Source organism: Dromiciops gliroides, chromosome 1 (genome assembly GCF_019393635.1).
Source record: "Dromiciops gliroides isolate mDroGli1 chromosome 1, mDroGli1.pri, whole genome shotgun sequence".
NCBI classification, from domain to species: domain Eukaryota; kingdom Metazoa; phylum Chordata; class Mammalia; order Microbiotheria; family Microbiotheriidae; genus Dromiciops; species Dromiciops gliroides.
In genome coordinates this window covers 69,326,950-69,344,733 of record NC_057861.1, presented here as the reverse complement: position 1 = coordinate 69,344,733, position 17,784 = coordinate 69,326,950, and the positions used below count along the sequence as shown (strand labels likewise).

At 44.2% G+C, this 17,784-nt stretch overlaps 1 protein-coding gene across 1 annotated transcript in view; it reads left to right on the top strand.

The window, feature by feature from the left end:
* The window catches only part of LOC122745490 (phostensin-like), a 28,090-nt gene that overhangs the window by 2,228 nt on the left and 8,078 nt on the right, over window positions 1–17,784 (top strand). The window contains 7 exon segments of the mRNA XM_043990818.1: window positions 5,991–6,161; window positions 6,680–6,856; window positions 7,612–7,706; window positions 11,575–11,582; window positions 11,821–11,932; window positions 11,934–12,001; window positions 12,004–13,031. Coding sequence (XP_043846753.1) covers window positions 5,991–6,161; window positions 6,680–6,856; window positions 7,612–7,706; window positions 11,575–11,582; window positions 11,821–11,932; window positions 11,934–12,001; window positions 12,004–13,031 — 1,659 coding nt within the window.

The window sequence follows — 17,784 nt, the reverse complement described above, 5'->3', positions numbered from 1 at the left end:
TATACTTAAAGAATCCTAGAGAATCAACTCAAAAATTACTTGAAACAATTAACAACTTTAGCAAAGCAGCAGGATATAAAATAAATCCACATAAATCATCAGCATTTCTATACATGACCAACAAAGTCCAGCGGCAAGAGATAGAAAGAGAAATTCCATTTAAAGTAACGGTAGATAATATAAAATACTTGGGAGTCTACTTGCCAAGACAAACCCAGGAACTCTATGAACACAACTACTAAACACTCTTCACACAAATCAAATCAGATCTAAATAATTGGAAAGATATCAATTGCTCATGGATAGGCAGAGCTAATATAGTAAAAATGACAATACTGCCTAAATTAATTTACTTATTCAGTGCCATACCAATCAGACTACCTAAAAATTATTTTATAGAGCTAGAAAAATAATAACAAAATTCATCTAGAAAAACAAAAAAATCAAGAATATCCAGGGAAATAATGAAAAAAAAATTCACAGGAAGGTGGGTTAGCGGTACCAAACCTGGAGCTTTACTATAAAGCGGCAGTCATCAAAACTATCTGGTACTGGCTAAAAGTAGAGTGGTAGATCAATGGAATAGGCTAGGCTCAGGAAATGCAGTAGTAAATGACACTAGTAATGTAGTGTTTGATAAACCCAAAGACTCCAGCTTCTGGGATAGGAACTCAGTATTTGACAAAAACTGCTGGGAAAACTGGAAGATAGTATGGCAGAAATTAGGCATAGACCAACATCTCACACCTTATACTAAAATAAGGTCAAAATGGATACACGATTTAGACATAAGAGGTGATGCCATAGGTAAATTAGGAGAGAAAGGAATAGTCTACCTATCAGACCTCTGGAAAGGAAAACAGTTTATGACCAAACAAGAGATAGAGTATATTATAAAATGCAAAATGGATGATTTTGATTATATTAAATTAAAAAATTTTTGTACAAACGGAAGCAATGCATCCAAAATTAGAAGGGAGGCAGAAAGCTGGGAAACAATTTTTGAGGCCAGTACTTCTGATAAAGGCCTCATCTCTAAAATATATAGGGAACTAAATCAAATTTATAAGAATCCAAGTCATTCCCCAATTGAGAAATGGTCAAAGGATATGAACAGGCAGTTTTCTGATGAAGAAACCAAAGCTATCTATTCCCATATGAAAAAATGCTCTAAATCTCTAATGATTAGAGAGATGCAAATTGAAACAACTCTGAGGTACCACCTGAAACCTATCAGATTGGCTAAAATGACAAAAAAAGGAAATAATAAATGTGGGAGAAGCTGTGGGAAAATTGGAACACTAATCCATTGTTGGTGGAGCTGTGAACTGATCCAACCATTCTGGAGAGCAATTTGGAATTATGCCCAAAGGGGGAATAAAGCTGTGCATACCCTTTGACTCAGCAATACCACTTTTAGGTCTTTTCCCCAAAGAAATCATGGGAAGGGGAAAGGGGCCCACATGTACAAAAATATTTATAGCTGCTCTTTACATGGTGGCAAGGAATTGGAAGTTGAGGGGGTGCCCATCAATTGGGGAATGACTGGACAAGTTGTGGTATATGAATACAATGGAATACTATTGTGCTGTAAGAAATGATGAGCAGGAGGAATTCAGAGAAACCTGGAGGGTCTTGTGTGAGCTGATGATGAGTGAGATGAGCAGAACCAGAAGAACATTGTACACAGTATCATCAACATTGAGTGTTGATCTACTGTGATGGACTATATTCTTCTGACCAATGCAATGGTACAGAAGAATTCCAGGGAACTCGTGATAGAAGAGGATCTCCAAATCCAAGAAAAAAAAATGAACTGTGGAGTATAGATGCTGAATGAACCATACTATTTCTTTTGTTTTTGGTGCTGTTGTGGTTTTTTTCTATTCTGAGGTTTTTCATCATTGCTCTGATTTTTCCTCTTATAACAGGACTAGTGCAGAAATAGGATTAATGTTATTATGTGTATATGTATATATATATATGCGTGTGTGTGTGTGTATAGATATCTATATCTATATCTATATGTATATAGATACATAGATATAACCTATATCAGATTACCTGCTGTCTAGGGGAGGGGGGGCGGGAGGGGAGGGAGGGAGAAAAATCTGAAATTGTAAAGCTTGTATAAACAAAAGTTGAGAACTATCTTTACATGTAACGGAAAAAATAAAATACCTTATATGTAAAAAAAAAAAGAGAGAGGCAGAAGAGAGAGAGAGACAGAGAGAGAGTGAATGGGTTAAGAAGCTGTTAGGTCATTCCATGAGCCCAGCAGACCAAGTGTTCTGAATTACTGTGATTAAGAACTTAAATATTTCCAAGTTTTGTCTGTATTGAAGAGGAACTTGACTTAAAATTATTTGATTATCAGGTGTGGAAATTATGAAACTGTTAACTAAGTTATTGTATTCATATAGATAGTGTAACAATTGGAATGACGCCACCTGCTGGATACTTACTGTAGAAGAGTTCCGCCCATGAAGCGAAGGTCTTTGAGGGCAAGACCAGGAGTCTTTTCTTTGGCGTCAGGAAGTGACATTGGCTACTGGAAGGAAGAAGGAAGAGAGTGGCACTGGGTCTTGCTCTCTTTCCTGAGGACTCTGGTGGAGAGGGGAGCTAGAAATGCACTCTCCCTTTAATAGATAGGAATCTAGGCCTTTCTCTCTCTCTTTATCAAATTCTTATTCTCCTTAATAAATGCTTAAAAGTCTAATTCTTGCTAAAGCTTATAATTTATTGGCAACCGCTCATTAGATATTTTAGACAGTTTGGCTAGAATTTTAGCCCTTAACAATAGTTTTATTTTTTATTTAGTATTTTTCCCTCAGTTATATATAAAAATATTTTCAACCTCTATTTTTCAAAGTTGAAGTTTCAAATTCTTTCCCTTCCTCACCCCTGCCCCTTTTCAGAAGGCAGGAAATTCAATACAGGTGTATGGGATAGGTGGACTTGAGTCAGTTCAGATTCTGAGGGTGGGGTCTGGAAAGTACCCAGCTCTAGTCTCTTTTACAGTCAGTTAATTTTGTTCATGTTTAATTCCATTGCTTATAACAGAAATCATGTGTTTTGCCTTACTGAACCTGATGTACCCTGATACCCCTCCTTCCCCACCCCCCCACCCCTGCCTTGCCTACATTCCAAACCCCCAGTCCTTGTTATGGGTTAGTTATGCTGTTGCTATGACCAGGCAGAAGATGTCTCTTGCTAGCTCTAACCCCACCCAAATCTTACCCAGAACATGTACCTATACCCTGATCACAAGCTGAACATGCACCCTGGGTGAGACAGGATTGGATATTAGATTGTGAGCTCACCCTGTGCACGAGAGGACCCCCTCCCTCAAAATCTCTATAAAAACCCAAAGCATGAGCCCCTTATTGTGGATCTCATATCTGGCATGAGGTTGCCTGTTCTCATGAGAATGTAATAAATCTGCCTCTGCTTGACTTGGTGGTCTCTTCCAGTTATTTGGGTAAACTGAGGCAATTCTGTCCCAAACATAGGTTACACATGTGTACTCATGCAAAACATTTTTATATTAGTCTACATAGATATATTTAAAAGGGAAAATTGGTAATTGTATGAAGAAAATATCTTGTAAAATTTTGTTTGTAAATCTGTAAGTATTCTTAGGACCATCTATTCACAAACTCTTGAAAGAGTATCTCAGAGATGGAATGGGAAAAGGGAAAACAGCTGAAAAATCTGCATTAGTTGGCCTGCCTGGAGAGAGAGATGACTAAGCAGTTGTGTGGTTGCTAAAGCCCCGGTGAAATAAGGCAAAGGCTCACCAATCTGAGGACAGTCCCAAGATGAGCACCCAAGTTCTAGTGGGAGGCAGAGGCTTTGTAACAAAAAGGATCTAAGTAGCTAAAGGAGCTCAGCAGGAGCTAAGTTGTTGGGTGAGCAGTAGGTAGAGAGCTGGGCTTGGAATCAGAAAAATCAGAGTTCACAATCTGGTCTTAGGTACCCTGATCTGAAGGGACCTGATTGAGTCACTCACCCTCTGCCCCAGTGGAGGGCAGTGTGTCACAAATACATTTTCTTTTTCTGAAGGGTCCTTATTAAAGTTACCAGCACATTTCTGCCTGCTTGGGTCAGAAGGTAGGAACAAAATTTTTCCCCCATACATAACAATTTGGTGACTTATTTTTGATGGAATGAAATTATTTGTTACAAAGAAACATTCTTTTGGAAGGTTGAATTGTCTTCGTTCTTTAAAATAATAACAATAATGATAATAAACATTTTTATTTAAAGTTTTGAGTTGCAAATTCTATCCCTTATTGCCTCCCTCCCCTGCCTCCTCCCTGAGGTGGTGAGCAGTCAGATACAGGTTATACATGTGAAGTTCGGTAAAACACTGCCATGTTAGTCATTTTGTATAATAAAACTTGAATGAAAGAAAAAAATGAAATAAAGTGGAAAAATAGCATGTTTTCAGTTTGTGTTCAATCACTATCAGCTCTTTCTTAGGAGGTGGATAGTACGCTTGATCATTAGTCCTTTGGGATTGTCATGGATCATTATAATGCTGAGAATAGTTAAGTCATTCACAGTTCTTCATGAAACAATATTGTTGTCACTGTGCACAATGTTCTCCTTCCTGTTTCTGCTCACTTCACTCTGCAGCAGTTCATAAAAGTTTTTCCAGGTCTTTCTAAAATCATCCTGTTTGTCATTTCTCATAGCACAAGACTATTCCATTACCATCCCATACCACAGCTTGTTGAGCCATTCCCCTTTGATTTCCAATACAAATAAACATCTAAAAACCATTCTTTCTTTTCTGGTGGATAAAAAAATGGACCTAGAATTAGAAAGGCCTGAGTGAAAATCTGACCTCAGACACTTGCTAGCTGTGTGATGCTGGGCAAGTCATTCGACTGCTGCCCCACTTTCACCATTTGTAAAATAGAGACCATAATAACATCTGTCTCCCAGGGTTGTTCTCAGGATCAAATGAGAGAATACCTGCAAAGCACTTTGGCAACCTTCAATCAGTATAGTAAAGCTATTAGGGTCCTCATGATTATTATTATTCACTGCCTACCTCCTTCTATTGTCATGGAAATGGATGGCAAGGGAGAGGGGAGTGGTTCTCTCCAGTGGGAACACCAAGTCCTTGCCCAGAGCTGGGGAAATCCAGGGGGCATTCTGAACAAGACAGAGCATGCCATGAGGCCTGGAACAGGAACAGCCCCAACCCCCAAATCACAGACAATGGCAGAGGAAGGGTCTCCAGGCTGGGAGGGCCAGCACCATCACAGGCTCCAGGAGGAATCGCTGCCCACTATTGTGAGTCCTGACAGGCATCCCAAGCCATAAAGAGAGAGAAGGAAGCTGGGTATGGTGGCCTTGGATTCTGAGGTTTGGAGTCCCAGATCCCCCACTGACCTGGAGGAGGTCACTTTTCTCTGAGCCTCAATTTAGCTATGTGTAAAATAGAGGGGGTGTAAAACATAGGTCCCTTGCAGCTCTAACATTCCAGAACTTGTGTCCAGAGGCTGTGCCCCAGCACCATGTTGCATCCTCATTGCCCTGCTCCTCACCTGTGTTTTGGCACACAGATTCACTCCCTTAACCAGCTATTGTTTCCTTAAGTGTGGTGTTAATTCATCACAAATAGTTAACACCTCTAGACTACTCCCTTGGGACCTGCCTTCAGAAGTCTTCCATTGGGAGGCTGAAGTTCTCAAGTCAAGAAGCATTGAAGTACCTATTGTGTGGCAGGCAAGGTGTGAGCTCATGACCAAGAGAAAAAGGAAGAGTTGACAGGTGGGACCAGGGAAGCCAGATATATAAGGGCTTTTCTCCTTGGAGAGAAGCCTGCTCAGCTCAAGGGAACCAAGCTCCAGTGGAGAAGTTCCTCAAGTAAGGCTCAGTGGAGGAGTTTCTGAATCAAGTCAGAGGTAGAGCTGACAAGAGATAGAGGAGAAGAAACCTGATCTTCCACTTGACTGGTACACTGTGAGTTATAGGCAGTGTGCAGTCCCAAGGAAAGTTGGGGCAGCAACTACCATCAGAGAGGGGTCCTGGACTCTAGCAGTGCTAAAGTCTTGCCCTTTAAGGGGAAGAACACAGCCCGAAGACAGTATTATCCATCTGGGGGACTACATAGACCCTTGGGGAAGCTACAGCTCATTGAAAAGGTAAGGAGAACCCCTTTCTCAGTCCCTCTGTTACAACTCTTACCTCCCTCCCATTTCTCCTAACATCCATCTCTCCTCCCCTTTGGTCACCCTACTTGGTTCCTTTCCCTGGGTCTTCTCCAAAGTGTCTCTTTCATTTTTTCCTCTTCTCTCATCTAAAGCCTTCTGTCATCCCCCACCCTGCCTCCATATTCTAGGTTGGCTCTGCTTCCTTTCCCCCAGATCTCTCAGCCTCTTCTCTCCCTCTCCATTTAACATGTTCAATTCTTCAGTGTTTCCCCTAGTTTCTTCCTTTCCCCTCATTCTCTTGTAGCAGTTGTCTCCCCCTTTCTAGTCTTCTCATCTTTCCATCCTCCCAGAGGGTTATGTCTTGTACCTTCTTCCTTGCCTTCCCTCACAAGCTCTTTAACACAATTCCTCTCTCCCTCTCTGACACACACTTGCTGTCATCTTATGACTCTCTCCCACTTTCTTCTCTTTGACAACACTCTCTCATGGCTCTCTGTCTTCTCTTCCAGTACCTTTGCCTCACTTGGACCATGGCTGCTGCACCAGGTTGGAAGCAGCTCCTACCAGCCAGGAGAAGAGAGGATGAGGATGCTGCTGGGGATGCAGAGCTGGCTGAGAGGGACCAAGTGGCCCAGAAACCAGTCCAGCAAAGGGGATTGTCGGATAGATTCCATAACTCGCCAGAGGTACCAGTGGCAGAACCAGATCTCTGGAACGAGGCTCTAGGTTTCCATGAGGATCACTTCATCCACAAGGAGTGGCAGCAGCAGAAGGAGGAGGAGGAGGAGGAGAGGCAGCTGTGGCAGCAGTGGCAGCAGTGGCAGCAGTGTGCAGACAAGCAGCTCACTGATCATAGGCCACCTGTGGGTCAGGGACATATTTCAGGGGGAGTGGAAACCCAAGAGAAGAGACCTGGCCCAGCAGAGCCTGAGGAACAGTCTGCTAGGAAGAGAGTCAAGAGAACCACCCCACTCCCAGCCAAGGAGGAGCAGTGGCAGGAGCGGTGGCTGCAGCAGCAGCAGCAGCAGCAGCAGCAGCAGCAGCAGCAGCAGCAGCAGCAGCAGCAGCAGCAGGAGAAGGAGAAGGAGAAGGAGAAAGAATTGTGGCCGCAGCAGGAGGAGTGGTGGCGACGGCAGCAGCAGCAAGAGGAGTGGTGGCGACGGCAGCAGCAGCAGGAAGAGTGGTGGGGGCAGCAGCAGGAAGAGTGGTGGCAGCAGCAGGAAGAGTGGTGGCAGCAGCAGGAAGAGTGGTGGCGGCAGCAGCAGCAGGAAGAGTGGTGGCGGCAGCAGCAGGAGGAGTGGACAGGGGCCGCAGGAGGAGGAATGGAGAGGGACAGCAGCAGCAGCAGCAGCAGCAGCAGGCGTAGCAGCGGTAGCAGCAACCACCACCACCACCACCACCACCACCGCCTCAACAGCAGCAGCAGCAGCAGCAGCAGCAGCAGCAGCAGCAGCAGCAGCAGCAGCAGCAGCAGCAGCAGCAGCAGCAGCAGCAGCAGCAGCAGCAGCAGCAGCAGCAGCAGCAGCAGGAAGACGAGTGGGGACAGAAGTAGTTGCAGTGTGCAGACAAGCAGCTCACTGATCAGAGGCCACCTGTGGGTCAGGGACATATTTCAAGGGAGTGGAAACCCAAGAGAAGAGACCTGGCCCAGCAGAGCCTGAGGAAGAGTCAGCTTGAAAGAGAGTCAAGAGAACAGAGGCTGAACCTAGAGGAGGCTGCTTGGGGAGTACAAGGTGGGGGTTGGGGAGGGGGGGGGTGCTCTCTCTCTCTTTTTGGCTGGAGGTCCGGCTGGTGGCTACAGGGTCAGGGGAGCTAGGCTCTTTCTTTTTCCACCTGTTCTCTTTACCAACCCCTAATATACTTTAATAAATAATTCATGCCCAAAGATTGGTGCTATATGTTTCTAATTTAAGGCGACCACTCATTCGATTTTAAACATCACAGTAGGCAAACCATGAAGAGGAAAGCTGAATCCCAATCTCCCCTATTTCCTATGTGCCTGTCCCTTTAAATGTCAAGTTAGCTGAGAAGTATCTAAGTACCTCCTAAGTACCCTTTTCCTAATTTTTGCCTCCTATTTCCCTGTGTGTCTCCCTTTACTTTTTCCAATGGATCATAGCCTCTTGAGTTTTAGCCTCTTTGAGGTTTTTTCCTTGGTTATTCACCCAGGCCAGGATTGAAATCCTGTTTACACTTGGTCCTTAGGAATTCAAATATTCTCTTCCTATTTTTATTTTTATTCTTACTTTTCTTTGTGTGAAAGTGAGAAAGTTTTTGAATTACAAAAAAGTGGGCTGGTGATACTATAGAAATTAAGAACACCAAGAAAACTATGAATACCAGAAGATACCATATCATACAGGGGTCTCCCCTGTCTCGAATTTTCACCGGGCAGGAATGAATGAGATAGAACTCAAACAGGAACAGTTCAATAACAGGCTTTAATCATAACAGTAGAGGGCATAAAGACAGCCCTTGAATGTATGCACCGCATTGTAACTTGGTAGCAGGCCGCGAAGCAGGCCAGGCAGGCAAGCTCCCCAACCTCTTAATATACCCCCAAAATCACAAGCACACGAAAGCTCAAACATCCTCATGGGGATGCAGGTGTTTTTGTCCTTCCCAGACTGGGCTGTCCATGTTTACCTAGTCTTTGTTTTGGGAATGCATGTTAGCAGAGATTCTCCTGTGATAGATTGTTCCAAGTACTCCTTGCTTAGCTGGGGAAAGGGGCAAATTCTGTAAAACACTGCCATGTTAGTCATTTTGTATAAGAAAACTTGAATAAAAGAAAAAAATGAAAAATCAAGTGGAAAATAGCATGCTTCCGTGTGATTTCAATCACTATCAGTTCTTTCTTTGGAGGTGGATAGTATGCTTGACCATTAGTCCTCTGGGATTGTTGTGGATCATTATATTGCTGAGAATAGTTAAGTCATTCACATCTCTTCATCAAACAATATTGATGTCACTATGTGCAATGTTCTCCTGGTTCTGCTCACTTCACTCTGTATCAGTTCATACAAGTCTCTCCAGGCCTTTTTTTTTTTTTTTTAAGTGAGGCAATTGGGGTTAAGTGACTTGCCCAGGGTCACACAGCCAGTAAGTGTTAAGTGTCTGAGGCTGGATTTGAACTCAGGTACTCCTGACTCCAGGGCCAGTGCTCTATCCACTGCGCCACATAGCTGCCCCTCAGACCTTTCTAAAATCATCCTGTTTGTCATTTTTCATAGCACAATAATATCCCATCACCCTCCCATACCACAGCTTGTTGAGCCAATCCCCAATTTAAGGGCATTCCTTTGATTTCCAATACAAATAAACTTCTAAAAACCTTTCTTTCTTTTCTGGTGGATAAAAAAATGGACCTAGAATTAGAAAGGCCTGAGTGAAAATCTGACCTCAGACACTTGCTAGCTGTGTGATGCTGGGCAAGTCATTCGACTGCTGCCCCACTTTCACCATTTGTAAAATAGAGACCATAATAACATCTGTCTCCCAGGGTTGTTCTCAGGATCAAATGAGAGAATACCTGCAAAGCACTTTGGCAACCTTCAATCAGTATAGTAAAGCTATTAGGGTCCTCATGATTATTATTATTCACTGCCTACCTCCTTCTATTGTCATGGAAATGGATGGCAAGGGAGAGGGGAGTGGTTCTCTCCAGTGGGAACACCAAGTCCTTGCCCAGAGCTGGGGAAATCCAGGGGGCATTCTGAACAAGACAGAGCATGCCATGAGGCCTGGAACAGGAACAGCCCCAACCCCCAAATCACAGACAATGGCAGAGGAAGGGTCTCCAGGCTGGGAGGGCCAGCACCATCACAGGCTCCAGGAGGAATCGCTGCCCACTATTGTGAGTCCTGACAGGCATCCCAAGCCATAAAGAGAGAGAAGGAAGCTGGGTATGGTGGCCTTGGATTCTGAGGTTTGGTGTCCCAGATCCCCTACTGACCTGGATGAGGTCACTTTTCTCTGAGCCTCAATTTAGCTATGTGTAAAATAGAGGGGGTGTAAAACATAGGTCCCTTGCAGCTCTAACATTCCAGAACTTGTGTCCAGAGGCTGTGCCCCAGCACCATGTTGCATCCTCATTGCCCTGCTCCTCACCTGTGTTTTGGCACACAGATTCACTCCCTTAACCAGCTATTGTTTCCTTAAGTGTGGTGTTAATTCATCACAAATAGTTAACACCTCTAGACTACTCCCTTGGGACCTGCCTTCAGAAGTCTTCCATTGGGAGGCTGAAGTTCTCAAGTCAAGAAGCATTGAAGTACCTATTGTGTGGCAGGCAAGGTGTGAGCTCATGACCAAGAGGAAAAAGGAAGAGTTGACAGGTGGGACCAGGGAAGCCAGATATATAAGGGCTTTTCTCCTTGGAGAGAAGCCTGCTCAGCTCAAGGGAACCAAGCTCCAGTGGAGAAGTTCCTCAAGTAAGGCTCAGTGGAGGAGTTTCTGAATCAAGTCAGAGGTAGAGCTGACAAGAGATAGAGGAGAAGAAACCTGATCTTCCACTTGACTGGTACACTGTGAGTTATAGGCAGTGTGCAGTCCCAAGGAAAGTTGGGGCAGCAACTACCATCAGAGAGGGGTCCTGGACTCTAGCAGTGCTAAAGTCTTGCCCTTTAAGGGGAAGAACACAGCCCGAAGACAGTATTATCCATCTGGGGGACTACATAGACCCTTGGGGAAGCTACAGCTCATTGCAAAGGTAAGGAGAACCCCTTTCTCAGTCCCTCTGTTACAACTCTTACCTCCCTCCCATTTCTCCTAACATCCATCTCTCCTCCCCTTTGGTCACCCTACTTGGTTCCTTTCCCTGGTACTTCTCCAAAGTGTCTCTTTCATTTTTTCCTCTTCTCTCATCTAAAGCCTTTTGTCATCCCCCACCCTGCCTCCATATTCTAGGTTGGCTTTGCTTCCTTTCCCCCAGATCTCTCAGCCTCTTCTCTCCCTCTCCATTTAACATGTTCAATCCTTCAGCGTTTCCCCTAGTTTCTTCCTTTCCCCTCATTCTCTTGTAGCAGTTGTCTCCCCCTTTCTGGTCTTCTCATCTTTCCCTCCTCCCAGGGGGTTATGTCTTTTGCCTTCTTCCTTGCCTTCCCTCACAAGCCCTATAACACAATTCCTCTCACCCTCTCTGACCCACACTTGCTGTCATCTTATGACTCTCTCCCACTTTCTTCTCTTTGACAACACTCTCTCATGGCTCTCTGTCTTCCCTTCCAGTTCTTTTGCCTCACTTGGACCATGGCTGTTACACCAGGTTGGAAGCAGCTCCTACCAGCCAGGAGAAGAGAGGATGAGGATGCTGCTGGGGAAGCAGAGCTGGCTGAGAGAGACCAAGTGGCCCAGAAACCAGTCCAGCAAAGGGGATTGTGGGATAGATTCCATAACTCGCCAGAGGTACCAGTGGCAGAACCAGATCTTTGGAACGAGGCTCTAGGTTTCCCTGAGGATCATTTTATCCACAAGGTGTGGCAGCAGCAGCAGAAGCAGAAGAAGAAAAAGCAGAAGGAGGAGGAGGAGGAGAAGAAGAAGAAGGAGAAGGAGAGGGAGAGGGAGAGGGAGAGGGAGAGGGAGAGGGAGAGGGAGAAGGAGAGGGAGAGGCAGCTGTGGCAGCAGCCACTGAAGGAGCAGCAACATGCAGACAAGCAGCTCACTGATCAGAGGCCACCTGTGGGTCAGGTTCATATTTCAAGGGGTGTAGAAACCCAAGAGAAGAGACCTGGCCCAGCAGAGCCTGAGGAACAGTCTGCTATGAAGAGAGTCAAGAGAACAGAGGCTGAGCCTGGAGGAGGCTGGAAAGAGGAGGCTGGGGCAGCTGAATTTGGAGTGCAAAGCCTTAGGCTTGCAGAAGCTTTGGAATGGAGGCTAAACCTAAGGGAGGCTGAGGAGGAGAGTCCAAAACTATCAGAGTCACGGCAATGGGAGAAAGGCTTTGGGGAAGCTGGAGAACAAAGTGTGAATCCAGTAGAACCTCAAGAACAGACTTCTGGGGGCTCTGAAATGGGAGAATGTAGACTGAGCCTCGAAGAAGAAGGCAAAGGGAGCTCAGGGGAATCTGGGACAGAACAGAGACTAATGCAGAGGAAATCCAGGGAGAACTCAGGCCTTTTGGAGACACAGATGTGGAGCTCAGAGGTAATAGAGGCAGCAGAAATGAGACTGAACCCAGGAGAGGATGTGGAGAAGAGTTCTAGACAGCTGGAAGCACAGAAATGGAGCCTGAACTCTGGGAAAGCTCTAGATTGGAGCCTTGGGAGATCAGAGGCTCCAGAACAGAAGCCAGTGCCTTCTGACTCTGGAGATGACAAGTTGGACTTGCTTGGGGCAGAGGCTGGAGAAGGGAGGACAGAGGCTTCTGAAGAGGAAGCTGGAGATGAGGGCAGGCTGGTGAGCTCCCTTAGAAGCTACTGCTCTGTGACCACCCCCCTCCCAGCCAAGAAAGTTGGACCCAGAGCCTCAAAGCCTCAGCACTCCCTGCTTCCCTCAGTATCTTCCCTACCTCTTGCCCCAGCACCTCTTCAATCCACAGAGAACCAGCTGAGGAGTCTTATGTTCTGTGAGGTGAAATCTGGGGCTAGGGTAGGAACCTCCCACCACAATAGACACACCTTCACAGTTAAGCCGAGGTGCCCTAGGCCCCCTGTAACCCCTGTCCCACCTGAACCCCAAGTGCCTGACCCTGGGAAGAAGAAGTACCCCACTGCTAAGGAGATAGAGGTGATTGGGGGCTACCTCCATCTCAGCCGAAGCTGCCTGGCCAAGAAGTCCTCTGAGAGATGCCACAAACACCTCAAAATTTCCTTTAATGAGTCAGCCCTGGAGACCACCTATTATTACCCTTCTGAGAGGTCCGTATGTGGTCTGAAGCCTGAGTCTACCCCCCCCCACACCCCCCTCCAATCAATAGGAAGATGAGGAGGGATCAACTTGGGGGAGGACTGCAGAACAAGGCCCTGCTGGGGAATGAGCCCGGTAGTGGGTGACCTTCCCAACTGGGAGGGTAGAGCTCATTTCCACTCTCAAGTGTTGATGTTAGATCCTCCAGCCTTCCTAGAAATGGTTGTGCTGAGAGACCCCCATTAAGTGAGCTGCCAGCAGGGAGAAATCCCACTTCTTTCTCTACTGCACCTTCTCTGGGCTCTATCAGGAGAAGACCTGCCCCCATCCCCTAAAAAGGAGGGGAGGGAGGCTTGACTGTTCAGAAGCTTGGATGTGAGTCTTTATGTTTTTTCTTGCTTGCTTAGGTTCAATAAAGTCTCTTCTTTGTTCCATGTCATGTTGTTCTGAGGGCCTACAGAGGAACTGAGGCCTCTTTTTAATTTTTTTAATGGTGACCTGGGTATGAGGCAGATTTGATTTGATTTAAGTCAAAAGCTGTCCTAAACTCAATAACTTGGTTTAAGTGTGTGCTCTCCTGTCAGGACTGTTATGGTAAAGTAGGACCTAAAATAAAATACATATTTGTTATTGGGCATCAAGAAATTTACTAACTGTATGGACCCAAGAACGTTCCATTTATCTCAGTTTCCTTTTCTGTAAGGGGATAATAATGAAACCTACCTCCTGGGTTGTTGTGAAGACCACGTGATTGTAAAGTGTAAGGTAAAATGGAAGCACATTCAACTAAATTAACACCAAATGATTGGTAATTAATTGGTTCTGTTTCAAGTTTTAAAACATAGAATATTCTTCAAGGTATTACTATTTTTAAAAATTTTCTTATAATATGTAATTTGGTCAACAATTGTATCACCTGTTAGAAAAGCAATTTCTCTTTTGAAAGGGGGCTTAGCATAAATCAGAGGAAGTTTCTTCTCTGAGAAACAAAAGCAAAGATGATCAGAAAACAGGATAGACATATAGAGGACTCAAGGGACTAGTAAAGTTGAGATTGACCAGCTAGCTATCAGGCAGACACACATAAGAAGGGGGGAAGCAGGGAAGTCCATTAGGTGTGGCTCCTACCAAAGGTCAAGATCATCATTTCAAAAAATCCCCCTCAACTCTCAAGAATATGACAAGCATCCAGGCTTTCCCCACCCCACCCCCAAAAGGAACTTTCCACTTTCAGGTAGACACCCCACTATCCTGTATAAAAGCTTTTGCCTTCTGTGAGAATATTGTTACCAGGACCCCATATTGTTAACTGGACCCCCTGCTAAGCAATCTTGAGGTGACCTTTCTAAGGTCAAGTTAGGGTCTGGAAGTCACCTCACAATTCATGAACTGCCTTCAAGTCATGTCAATCAATGGACTTGCATGCTACCAGCCAATTAGCTTGGAGCTCTATGGGGGGGACCGCCCCTTTTCCTGCCCTGCAGGGAGCTTCTGTTCAAGGACACTCAGGATCTTTGTCTTAGTTGCCTGAGTTGGCTAGGTAGAAGCAGATCTTATCTACTTAGCTGGCTTTCCTATGCTTTTAGAGACAAGTGTTCTCTTTGCTAACCTCTAACATACTTTAATAAATGCTTAATGCCTAAACTGTTGCTGAAGCTTTTAATTTATATGTAAATCCTAGCTAGCTGTCTCCGCACTAGGGACAGGTAAGGTGACCACACATATTTAGTTTTACCCATCACACTTCTCACTGTTAGAGGAGGGGGATTTTTCTAAGCCACTTTCTCTCCAAGGGTAAAATCTTAATTTGGCCACTTTCTCTAGTATCAAATAATTGACCACTTTAATTCTAATTGGACTGCATGCAGAGTGTAATTCTTTATTAAGGAAAACCTAAGGACCCCTAGTTTGCCTCCATGACATCTTCTAATCTAGATGTTATTTGATTAAGAATTATAATGTTAAAAAAAGAGATAGGGGCGGAACCAAGATGGCGGAGAGGAAGCAGCAAGCTGCCTGAGCTCTCCTTCTGTTCCCTCAAAAACAACATTAAATCAAGCCTCTGGATGGATTCTGAAACTACAGAACCTGCAAAGAGACAGAGAGACACAGTCCTCCAACCAGAGATAATTTAGAAGACTTCAGGAAAAGTTCGGTCTGACTCGACCAAAAGGGAGGCCCAGCGCAGGGCAGCAATCCAGCGCTGAGGGGGTCGGGGCAAGTCAGCAGGAGCTGTGGGCCACAGCTGAACAACTGAGGCCCCTGGAACCTGGTTCAAAAATCCGGTGGCCAAGAAGGACAGTGGAAAAAACTACCCACACCAGCCGAGAGGGCCATGAACAGATCAGGTGAGATCAGACGCCTAGATTGGGCGCCTGGCTGGCCTAGCGCAATCAGACAGGAAGTGCAGGGCAGGGGATCTCCACACACCATAAAGGCCTCAGAGTAAAAAGCCGGTCACGCAGCACCTGTACCCCTGCACAAGAAGCCCAAAACAGGGACCCTGGTGCCCCCAGAGCAGACCTCAACTTAAACAATAAATAAATAAACTGCAATAATGAGTAAGAAGCAAAAAAGAGCCCTCTCCATTGAGAGCTTCTGTATCAATAGGGAAGAAGCCAACACAAACTCAGATGAGGACAATAGCCTCAAATTTCCTACATCTGAAGCCTCACGAGGGAAGGTGAATTGGTCTCAAGAACAAAAAGCCTTCCTGGAAGAGCTCAAAAAGGATTTTAAAAATCAATTGAGAGAGGTAGAAGAAAAAATGGGAAGAGAAATGAAAGCAAAACAAGAAAACTATGAAAAAAGAATCAGCAGCTTGGAAAAGGAAGTACATAATTTCACTGAAGAAAACAAAGCCTTAAAAAATTCATTTGGCCAAATGGAAAAAAAAAGTGCATAATCTCACTGAAGAAAATAATACCTTAAAAAATTCATGTGGCCAAATGGAAAAAAAGGTGCATAATCTCATTGAAGAAAACACTGCCTTAAAAATTAAAATGGGACAGTTGGAAGATAAGGAATCCATGAGACACCGGGAATCAGTCAAGCAGAATTTAAAAAATGAAAAAATAGAAGAAAATATGAAATACCTCAATGGAAAGACAACTTATCTGGAAAACAGATCGAGGAGAGACAATTTGAGAATCATTGGACTGCCTGAAAGCCATGACCAGAAAAAGAATCTAGACACCATATTCCAGGAAATTATTAAGGAGAATTGCCCTGATATCATAGAATCAGAGGATAAAATCATCATTGAAAGAATCTACCGATCACCTCCTGAAAGAGACCCCAAAAGGAAAACTCCAAGGAATATTGTAGCCAAATTCCAGAATTATCAGGTGAAGGAGAAAATACTCCAAGCAGCCAGAAAGAAGGAATTTAAATATCATGGAGCCACAGTCAGGATTGCTCAAGACCTGGCAGCTTCAACATTAAAGAATTGCAAGGCTTGGAATATGATATTCCGGAAGGCAAAGGAGCTTGGATTACAGCCAAGAATCTATTACCCAGCAAAAATGTGCATTTTCTTTCAGGGAAAAAGATGGACATTTAATGACATTGGGGACTTTCAATCTTTCCTGGTGAAAAGACCAGAACTGAATAGAAAATTCAATCTCAACATACAAGACTCAAGAGAAGTTTAAAAAGGTAAACGGGGGGGGGGGGGGAGAAAGGTTACCCTATTAGGTTAAACTGTTTATATCCCTACACAGGAAGATAATACTCATAACTCTTAAGAACTGTAAATGTATTTGGGCAGAGAGAAGGACTTTACATAGAGGGTATAAATATAAATTGTCTTTGATGTGATGATACAAAAAAGAATTAAGGGGTTAAAAAGGGAGACTATGGGGAGGAGAGGAAAGGGGAGGTGGAATGGGATGAATTATGTCATATAAAGAGGGTAAAAAAAAAACCTATTACAATAGATGGAAAGAAAGGAGGAGGGAACATTGTTTCAACCCTATTCTCATTAGATTTGATTCAAAGAGGGAATAACATATACGTTCGTTGGGATAAAGAAACTTAACTCATTCTTTAGAGAAGCAAAAGGGGAAGGGAAAGGGGGGGGGACTGATAGATGGGAGGACAAAAGCAAGGGAGAAAAGGGTAAAGAAAAGAAAGGGGGTGATAAAAAGGGAGGGCAGATCGGGGGAGGCAGGGGTAAGAAGTAAAACGCCGGTGAGGAGGAATAGGGTGAAAGAAGGGGGGGAAAGTACAAAGGGGGTAAATAGAATGGAGGGGAATAGACAGTCAGTAATAATAACTGTGAATGTGAATGGGATGAACTCTGCTATAAAACAGAAGCAAATTGCAGAGTGGATTAAAAACCAGAATCCTACAATATGCTGTTTACAAGAAACACATTTGAAGCAGAGAGATACACACAGAGTAAAGGTAAAAGGCTGGAGCAGAATATATTATGCTTTAGCTAAAGTAAAAAAAGCAGGGGTAGCAATCCTTATCTCAGACAAAGTGCAGGCAAAAATAGATCTCATTAAAAGAGATAAGGAAGGAAATTACATCTTGCTTAAAGGTATTATAGATAATGAAGTAATATCAATATTAAATACGTACCAAGTGCTATAGCATCCAGGTTCTTAGAGGAGAAGTTAAATGAGTTACAAGAGTAATTAGACAGTAATACTATACTAGTGGGGGATCTGAATCTCCCCCTCTCAGAATTAGATAAATCTAGCCAAAAAATAAATAAGAAAGAAGTAAAAGAGGTGAATAGATTACTAGAAAAGTTAGACAT